Raw genomic sequence first — 10,814 nt, 5'->3', positions numbered from 1 at the left:
ATAATAGAGGTGACAATGGGCATCCTTGTTTTACTCCTGATCTTATTGGGAAGGCTTCTAATTTATCCCCATTGCATATGATGTTTGTTGATGGTTTTAGGTATATACTGTTTATTATTTTTAGGAAAGGTCCTTCTATTCCTATACTTTTCAGTGTTTTCAATAGGAATGGATGCTGTATTTTGTCAAAGGCTTTTTCAGCATCTATTGAGATGATCATGTGATTTTTGTTTGTTAGACTATTGATATGGTCAATTATGTGGATGGTTTTCCTAATGTTGAACCATCCTTGCATTCCTGCTATAAATCCCACCTGGTCATGGTGGATGACCTTCGTAATTACTTGCTGGAGTCTCTTTGCTAATATTCTATTTAAGATTTTTGCATCTATGTTCATTAGGGAGATTGGTCTATAGTTTTCTTTCTGTTTTTGGTCTACCTGGCTTTGGAATCAGTACCATATTTGTGTCATAAAATGAATTTGGTAGGACTCCTTCTTTGCTTATCATATCAAATAATTTGTATAGTATTGGGATTAGTTGCTCTTTGAATGTCTGATAGAATTCACTTGTGAATCCATCAGGCCCTGGCGATTTTTTCTTAGGGAGTTCTTTGATGGCTTGTTCAATTTCTTTTTCTGATATGGGATTATTTAGGTATTCTATTTCTTCTGCTGTTAATCTAGGCAGTTTATATTTTTGTAAATATTCATCCATATCTCCTAAATTGTTATATTTGTTGCCATATAATTGGGCAAAATAGTTTTTAATGATTGCCTTAATTTCCCCTTCATTAGAGATGAGGTCTCCCTTTTCATCTTTGATACTATCAATTTGGTTTTCTTCTTTCCTTTTTTTTTTATTAGATTGACCAGTACTTTGTCTATTTTATCTGTTTTTTCAAAGTACCAGCTTCTAGTCTTATTTATTAATTCAATAGTTCTTTTACTTTTGATTTTATTAATTTCTCCCCTGGTTTTTAGTATTTCTAATTTAGTTTTCATCTGGGGATTTTTAATTTGCTCGCTTTCTAATTTTTTGAGTTGCATGCCCAATTCATTGATATCTACCCTCCTTAATTTGTTAATATATGCACTCAAGGATATAAATTTCCCCCTGAGTACTTGGCCGCATCCCACAGAGTTTGGTAGGATGTCTCATCATTGTCAGTTTCTTCAATGAAATTGTTGATTGTTTCTATGATTCCTTCTTTGACAAATTGGTTTTGGAGAATCATATTATTTAATTTCCAATTAGTTTTTGATTTTCCTGTCCAAGTGCCCTTACTAATTATTATTTTTATTGCATTATGATCTGAGAAGGTTACATTTATTATTTCTGCTCTTTTGTATTTGTTTGCAATGATTCTGTGCCCTATAACATGGTCAATCTTTGTGAATGTGCCATGTGCAGCTGAAAAAAGGTGTATTCCTTTTTGTCCCTATTTATTTTTCTCCACATATCAATTAAATCTAATTTTTCTAGGTCTTCATTCACCTCTCTTACCTCTTTCTCGACCCATGATTTTTTAATTCTTTCATAGTTTTACATGATCCATTGCCATATAAAATCGCTAGGAAAATATTGGCGTTGAAATGATATGTTTATGTATAAGGAATCAACTCAGGATCATTGTGGCACTTAGATAATGTGCATATTGTGCCAGGCTTGTAGTCTGAAAACTTCAAATCCAGTTTCAGACACTTTCTAGCTAGATGATCCTGGGCAAGTCATTTAACTCTCATTGCCTCAGTTTTCTATCTGTAAAATGAACTAAAGAAAGAAATTTCAAAACACTCCAGTATCTTTGCCACAAAAACCCCAAATAGGGTCAGAAAGTCTGAAATACAACAGGATCACTGAACCTATGCACTACTCGTTTTCTTATATACAGTCTATTGAGTCATTTACTTCCTGCTATTCAACTCTGGTACCAATTTATTGTCCATCAGAAGTGCCAGTCTTAGACTATTTCTGTATTGTCAGTATTAAATTTACTTCTTTTAGGTTTTAAAGGGATTTACTCTTTCAGTTCCAGAATATGACAAAAAGGATCCTAGACACTTTATCCATCTCTTGTGTAATTTAATATAGAGAGCGTATACCTTTGCAGTCTTCCTTTGTATAAATTGAAAGGTTCGTTTTTTAAAAAGTCTATTTTCATAATGTAAGTTCCTAAACCCCTCCTTGATCATTTCCCAGCATCACTGTGTCTTTCTTTAGATATATAGATCAGAACTTTAGGAAGTTTTCCAAGTGATGATGTAACATGGTTTTATATCAGGCTAAAAAAGCTTCAATTTAGAGTTAATATCATTTGTTTATGTACATATGTGAATAATGTCCAAATGCTGTGAAGTTACAGAATTGCATTATTTCTCATCCTTCTCTTAATATTATCTTTGTATTACATACATCACCTAAAGATAGAAGTCTGGTTTGTTGCAGGAAAGGTCAATTTAACAATTTATGACTTTCCTTATAACTAAGAATATAATTGTTTCTAAACAAGCCATTATACTTTGAAGATACCTGTTACTATTTGAAAGTGTTGACTGAATTTGGCCTCCTTGTTGGCTAGGTTACATTAAACTTAAGATATAGAAAATTAAATATAGTTTTGTGTATTAGTTGCAATCTGAACCCAAACCACTTAGGAAAATTATTTTAAAAAATTAACAAGTAAACTATAATTGCTTTTTTTTTGTTACTAAGGAAAAACGACAATAATAGCACACAGTGTATACTTTGTAGCTTGCAAAGTACTTTATAAATGTTATCTCATTTTATCTTTATAACCATCCTAGGAGGTAGATGTTTATTATTATAATTATTATACCCATATCATCTGTCTCTGAATTAATACTAAGTATCATTTTAAGGCAGAAGAGCATGAGGGCTAGGCAACTGGTGTTGTGACTTTCCTAGGGTCAGACAGCTAGGAAGTATTTGAGACCTGATTTGGACATGGATCCTCCCTGCTCCAGGCCTAACCCCCTATCTACTGAGCCACCTAGCTACCCCAGTAGATGTTATTTTTATTCCTTTTTTAAGATGTAGAGACTGTGGGAGACAAAGGTTAAGTGACTTATCCAAGATCACACAATTAGTGAATGAGGCCATATTTGAATCTAACTCTTCTTGACTCTAGGTCCAGCACTCTGTCTTCTGAGCCACTTAGAGAATCATCCTCAAAGGCAAGAAAACTTGGGTTTCATTCTCATCATATGACATAATAAAGCTGTGTAATGCTGCTCTAGTCATTTCAACTCTTAGGACTTTAGGTTAGACTGTAGGTTGCAGAGAAAACAATGGTTTGCATTAGTGGAGGAAGCTCTTCATGGGAATTATATTAGCCATGAAATCATTTTAGCCATGAAATTATAGGTCCAGCACTTAACTAGAGATTTACTAAGTGACAGGCTGTATGAATAATGATATACAAATGGATTATTTGTAGCATCCCATCTAAATCATAAGATATTTGATGGCAAGATTCATGTCTTTATAATTTCATATTTTCCTTTAGCATTCTATCAGACCTTGGGTATATTAAGCATTCAATAAATTACAAAAAAACTTGTTATTTTAGAGTTTTCTATTTCACAAACCTCTATTACCAGTTATAATATAGGATCACTGTTTTTTCCCAAAAATTTCAAATAATTATTTCAGATCTTACTAGATATTCAAAGACATGTGTCAGTGATCTCAGTTGCAATGCCATTCTATGCCAAGTTGTGTATCAATATAATTTCTCTTTGAATGAATAATGATAGAATCAATAATTGAAGCATTTTTCAAAACTTCACATGTAAATTTAAGCTTGAGGAAGGAAAAGTGAAGGTTAAGGAAAACAAATTCATAAATATAGTGAGCCATGATGAATTATTTAGCATTTTATATATGAATGATAATGAATGAATGAGAAAGTACCTATTAAATATTAACTTGATGCCAGTTATTTGGTAAGTGCTGATGATACAAATACAGGGGAGCAAACAAGGTAGTTCCTACCTTAAAGTAACTTGCATTTTGATGGAGGAGGGGGAATTAAACATCAAGGGGTCTAGAAAGAAGGGGGAAAAGTAAAGCACAATGGGATGGCATATCCAAATTTTTCTATTTTTCATCCCAAATTTCTGATTTTTTTTACAATATACTTTTAGTATTATTGATGTCTGCCAACATTTGATTCACATTCTAATATCGTCTTGGATCTTCATTCTTATTAAAAAAAAACATCCTAAAACGCTTTACTCTTGCCATGTTAATACAGCTCTTAGATGAAAAATCATTCTACTTATATAACTGAGGGATTTAAACAATATTAATATCACTCTATGATTGAGCCATATAAATGTGGCCCTAGTACCTTTGTACAAAATGAGATTAAATAAGTACAGAAAAATAAAACAAGTGGAAATATGGATTGAATGTGCAAATCTCACTATTTCTATGTCTGTGAATTTAGCTTTCAAAAAGAACCAAAAAGAAGATGAAGTGAAGCAGTTGGATGGCATTGTCAGGTCTGTGTAGGATAAAAGCAAATGTAGAAAGAACAGACACATTAATAGTCAACGTAATGTGATAAAAAGGGTAAATAGTCCCTATCCGGAGCTTTTAAACCGGGAAGTAATGAATGATAGGACCTAACATACACTCCTTAATGAATATCTGTGAAAGCTATTTGTCTTGCTAGACAGCTACTGTTACTCAGAGTAGAAAAATCTTTGACTTTGGGACAGAAACATTGTCATTAGAATAAAAAAAAAGACCACTTTAAAAAAAACCCTCCTCTTAATGGAGTTTTGATATTAATGAGAATATACTTGTGACCTTATGCAAACCATGGTTTCAAAAATTGTTAAGTTTGAAATTTAAAAATAGCATTATTAGGCCAAACATTTTATCAAAATTTACCACTCGTTGGTTTTTTAGTCATTTGGAAGAGACAACTATTAGCCCGAATCATAAGTCTTTTAAAATAAATTGGAAAAATTTGGGAATTTATTTTTAAAATGTTTATTTATGGCCATTATATGGAAACATGAGAGTAAGATCATAGAGAGTGAGTTCCTATTTAGTACAATTATTTTTTACTGTAATATAAAATTTTAAATTGTTGAAATTTGTAAACATTATCTGTGTATTCATAATATTCCATATATTAAAAGATTTTATAGTTCTTTGCTTAAACTAATCTCTTGACTTTACTCAAATTTCAATTCTTTTCTTCTGTGTTCCCCTTCCTCAACGCCACTTCTCTCATTTCTCCCTCTGTCCTAAAAATGTCTTTGGAAAATGAAAATACAAAATGGGGAAAATGCTATGAATGATTAAGTTGTTTTTGGCCTTACATACACTCTATAAAAACTATTCAGTTGACAAAACTACGATTCAGCCTGCCAAGTTTGTATTGATCCCACTGACATGTAAAAATGTTTCTCCATTCTTCCTTAGTCATTTTCTAAATAGTATATGCAGTTTTTGTTTTGAATTTATCTGAATTGGTAAATGCCAACAATAATACATTAAGCAATGATATATTTTCCTGATATTGCTAGGTCAGTGGTTCTTATTAAGTCCCAAGTACCACATTGAACAGTTCCTGTGTCACCCTTCACCCTGTGCCCCATAGTTCCAAAAGGAAGAAATAATGAATGGAATCTGAACATTTTTGCAAAGGGCAATCCTAACAGTCGATAAGCTATAATTATTCTAAGTGCTAGGGATATAAAGAAAGGTAAAAATAATATAGTCCTTGCCTTTAAGGATCTCACATTCAATGGAGAAGATAATTTGTAATAACTAGGTGCATTCAAGAAATATCCAGAATAGACCAGAGATTGAGAAGATATTGGACAGCTGGGGAACCAAGAAGGACCCCCTGAAGAAAACAGAATTTGAGTTAGTTATTACAAGATATATATATATATATATATATAATCTTTGACTTTAAATGAGAGACTTATTAAGGACTGCATAGTATTCTGGCATATTAAAAGAAATTAATGAGAGTGAGAATACTGGACTTAAAGTTAAGAGACTTGAGTTTGGATACTGCAGCTGACATTTATGAACTTTAGATATGATCATGGAATTATTGGAAGATTCAAATATAATGTTTTTATAAACCTTAATGTCTTTTATTGCTAAATATTATAAGCTAATGACCATAATGGTTTAGAAGTAGGAAGAAGAACTGTTTTCAAAACCAAGAGTCACCATTTATTAGCTTTTTGACCTTAGGCAAATCACTTGTCCCCTCTGTTCTCTAGTGGTCCTCGCCCATGACAAAGAGGGTTATACTAAATGGCCCTTTGATCTTTTGACTCTAAAGCAGGGATAGGCAAGAGAGGAAAGTTAATTGTAATGGGATATGTTTGTAGCTAATTTTGCTCTTCCTGAAAAGTCTTTTAAAACCCATCTCTTTAATATTTTTCCTAGATACCTCAATATTTTGAGAATCATGCTTAAACTGAAATCATTTAAACACAAAACTATCTTTTATAAAGTGCCCTTATGGAATCCCTCCATAAACACCAATGCCCATGAAAAAAAATTTTTAAATGTAGCTAGGGAGAAAAGTTTGTTAACTGGTTTCTTAGGCTCTCTGATTTATCATTTTAACCACATTTGGGACTCTTAAGACTTGTTGTTAGTCATAGGCACATTAGGAATCCTCTCATTCTCATCATTCCACTTATGTGTATTTGATAGACTATAAGCTATTTAAAGAGATAGATTATTTCTATTTTTGTATTTGGATTTCAAGTGTCAAGCACATTAGTAGGTGCCTAATAAATGTTTTCTGGTTGATTATTTCAGAGGTGGACAAGAATATTTTAGTGACTACAATGGAAATTTCCTTTGTACATGGAAAGCAGCTCATTGTAGATATTTTCTAACTACTTTGATTATGGTCTGATCTAGCAGAACTTTGATTTTTACAATTGATGATTGTTTTCTCTGATAATATGATTTCTGCAGATAAATTTTGTGAACCAGAATCAATGTCACCAAAACTTATAGATTTTACAATGTTAGAACTATACCAATATAATCTAGTATTGTAATTGAACATGAAATATAGAAAGTGAGGAGCTTGATAGAGTGCTGAACTGGAGTGAGGAAGATGAGTTCAAAGCTGGCCTCTGTAACTTAATGGCTATGTGACCTTAGTCAAGTTTGTAATCTCTGCCTCAATTTTGTTATGTATAAAATGGGACTAATAAATAGAATCTACCTCAAAGGATTGTTGTAAGGATAAAATGACATAATATTTATAAAGTGTTTAGCAAATATCATATTTGGCACATATCAGGTGCTTAATAAATGCTTATTCTCTTTCCATCCCATACCAAAGCAATACCTATGAGTCACAAACATGAATTGTCAGAAAAACAAGCAAAAAACCTTTTTCTGTATAGTATTTACTATGAATTTATTTTTGTTTTGTTTAGATTGGTAAATGCAAATATATGTGATAAGCACTGATATCATTTCCATTACAATGTAAGTTCCTTATGAACAGAGATTGTTGAATTCTTTGTGCTTCTTTCCCTAGTGTCTGGTACATAGTAGATGCTTAATAAATGATTAATTATTAATTTGTGTATTGGACGATCTAGACATTTTTAAATAAGTTGCATAGAATTATAGTACACTTAATTCTAGATCATTCAAAGTTAATAATTTAGTTTTGTAATTTTAAAAATTATTTTCCTTTTTCCTTTTCTTTTCCTATTGGCTTATAAGCTCCTTGAGGGCAATAACTTTTCAATTTTCTTCTTTTTAACCCTAGCTCCTATCAAAATACTTTGGCTAAGCTGGTAACTGATTAAGGATGATTGACTTGAATTTGTTATTTATTTGTTTTCCTGAGCCTTAAGCAAATGTTAGAAAAGAAGAAAGGATGGTACAGTGGAAGGAATGCTAGATTTAAAGTTGGTTGTAGGAAGTAAAAATCCTAATTCTGTCTCTTAGTGTGACCTTGGATAAATAAGCTAAACTCTATGGGTCTCAATTTATTCATCTGTAAAATAAAGGGGCTTAGCTAGATGACCCCTTCAAGATCCCTCTAACTCTTCATCAATCTTGTGAATGGTAGGAAATCAAAATATTGCTTTCTCAATGTTGTCTTATTAAGAATATAATAATTTAAAAAATCTTTAGAGACTTGAAGATTAGGTTGACTTTAATGAAAAATGAGAGTTTGGGGATAGAGGATTTTATTTTACATTTAACATATTTAATCCATTACCACAGACTATAAACAAATTTGTTCTGCTAAAATCCTTGTCTGAGATTGTGGAAAATCCAATAATACATATATATATATGTATATATATGTATGTATGTATGTATGTATGTATAATGTGGGGGGGGTAGAGTGAGGTTTAGGAAAGGTTTTTTTTTTAATCTTCTGGTACAAAAAAACCAATTATAACAAACCTCCTTCTTGATTCTTATAGACTGATAAGTATCAAAATTTGCATAGTACCTAATCAATTAAGAGCAATTTGTTAACTAATGAAAAAAATGGTTATATTCTTAGCAGCCAGTCCATAAAGATGAACAGAGTTCTCCTGAGTATTTCCTGGAACCAAGTAATGAATCACCTGTACAGTTTACCAGTGACTCTATTCCTCTACACACTTTGGAAGTGGTATATACAAATTTAATGTCCCTTTTTGTCTAATACTCTTGATCAATCAGTTCTACAATGTTATATTTGGTCAACTAATTAAAACTAATTTTTAATGTGACACTCACTTAAATGAGAGCATGCCAATCTACCTTTTAATGGCAGGTTTGAGGGTTTTTTATAGGGGTGGGAATGGGGTTGGTTTATTTCATCTTTATTGAGACCAAAAGAATTCCATTCAGAACAGACCTCCAACTTGATTCTTATAGGTCAATAAGTTTTACAATTTTGATTAGTGCCTAGTGACCCAAAAGTAAGTAAGTTGTTGACTAATGGAAAAATGGTTACATTCTTAGCAGCCAATTCATAAAGATGAACCTAATTCTCCAGAGTGTTTCCTGGAACCAAAAAAAGAACCACTTGTACAGTTCGCCAGAGACCCTGTTCCTCTACACAGTTTGGAGGTGATATTTTCAACCTTTATGCCTTATCTTATTTAATACACTTGTTGAATGAGCTCCACATTGTTATATTTGGTCAACTAATTAACAACATTTTTGAATCTGATATCACTAAAATGAAAGTGTGCCATTCTAGCTTTCATAGCAGAATTGTTTTGGTTTTATTTTTGCAGGGGAGGATAAATATGATTTCTTTAGTCTTTTCTAGGACCAAAAAATTCAAAACAGATCTTCATCTTAATTGTTGTAGGCTGATAAGTTTTACAAATTTGAGTAGTGCCTAATCACCCAAGAATAAATTGTTAACTAATGGTAAAATGGTTATATTCTTAGCAGCCAATGCATAAAGAGGAATCCAATTCTCCTGAGTGTTTCCTGGAACCAAACAATGAACCATCTGCACAGTTTACCAGTGACCCTGTTTCTCTACACAGTTTGGAGGTGATATATGCAACTTTTATGTCCCACCTTTTCTAATGCTCACAATGAATCAGTTCTACTGATATTTTTTATTCTTATATTGCTAAGATGAGAGCATGCTAATCTCCCTTTGAATAGTGGAATCCTGTCCCCAGTAAAGATTTTACTTCAGATAACTGATTTTTTGCATGACCTAATTGTTGAACATTTAATCTAGCCTATGATATTATGTTCACTTTAAAAAATAATATAGTAAGACATATGAAATGAAAAATCAGGGGTTGGGTTTATTGTTATTGTTTGGAGAAGATAGTACTGTATCTTCTACTATAATAAGCATGAAAGTCAACTCATTTGCTAACAAAGAGGTTGTGACTGATTACAAATTAGTGTAATGTTTTTCAGAGATGGAGATATGTAGACTGGGAAAGAGAAAGGAATGCATCTCTGAGAGTAAAATAATGTGTGTTTTATTTTATATTTTTCTTTCTTAAGGAAGCATTCTTGAAAATTCCTTTTCTGAGAACAGAGACCATGTTTTTACCATTTTCCTTAGGGTCCTGCTACCCTCAAAGCTTTTAGTTAAATGAAAAAGAAAAGACAAAGTACAGACTGAGAGCTGATCTCATAGCTGAGAGTAAAGTAAATTTGAAGTGAGATTTATAAACCAAAAAAGCATTACAGATTTGGTGGTCTTTTAATAGTAGCTTCTGTGAAAGATCTTACTAGTTCAACACTTCCAAAACTATGTTCCACAGGCCACAGGGTGCCCCAAATGATGAAAACAGGAACCCCGAGACAATCTTAATGCTAGAGAGACATTCGCTCCCTAAAATAGTATAAAAATATTGAAGGCTCAAAAATATTGCTTAGTTGTAGCAATATTTTTAGCAAGTTAAAATGTCTTATTTTTTTTTATTCACTAAGATTTCCATGACCCAAATTCCCTAGGATCCTTGGAATAGAATTTTACAAGGTCCATTAATATATTTTAAGCTTTTGTGATCAATGGCCTAAATGTTTTGGAAAATTAAGGATTTATTTTGTGAATATACTGAATGCCAATTTAGTCTTTCTGATCCTCTACTGGTGCTTTTTATTTTCTACTTCATTCTGAAACTTGTTATAAGCTGGAGCAAGAACAACATTTGGATGTATATGATTTTACTTAGTTATTGGGAAGGCAATGTGGGAAGGTAAAAATGTTCTAGATTCAAATTCAAAAGGCTGAAACCCAATTTATATCACTGCCCACTCCTGTGATGTTAGACAAAGCACTTAACC

At 32.1% G+C, this 10,814-nt stretch overlaps 1 protein-coding gene across 1 annotated transcript in view; it reads left to right on the top strand.

Moving 5' to 3' along the window:
- GYG2 (glycogenin 2) overlaps positions 1-10,814 on the top strand; it is a 47,866-nt gene that overhangs the window by 34,750 nt on the left and 2,302 nt on the right. Inside the window, exons 3-6 of the mRNA XM_044669281.1 lie at positions 7,807-7,834; positions 8,560-8,670; positions 9,006-9,113; positions 9,444-9,551. Coding sequence (XP_044525216.1) covers positions 7,807-7,834; positions 8,560-8,670; positions 9,006-9,113; positions 9,444-9,551 — 355 coding nt within the window. The remainder of the gene's footprint in view (positions 1-7,806; positions 7,835-8,559; positions 8,671-9,005; positions 9,114-9,443; positions 9,552-10,814) is intronic.

Source organism: Gracilinanus agilis, chromosome 3, assembly GCF_016433145.1.
Source record: "Gracilinanus agilis isolate LMUSP501 chromosome 3, AgileGrace, whole genome shotgun sequence".
NCBI lineage: Eukaryota > Metazoa > Chordata > Mammalia > Didelphimorphia > Didelphidae > Gracilinanus > Gracilinanus agilis.
This window is presented reverse-complemented; position numbering and strand designations above follow the sequence as displayed.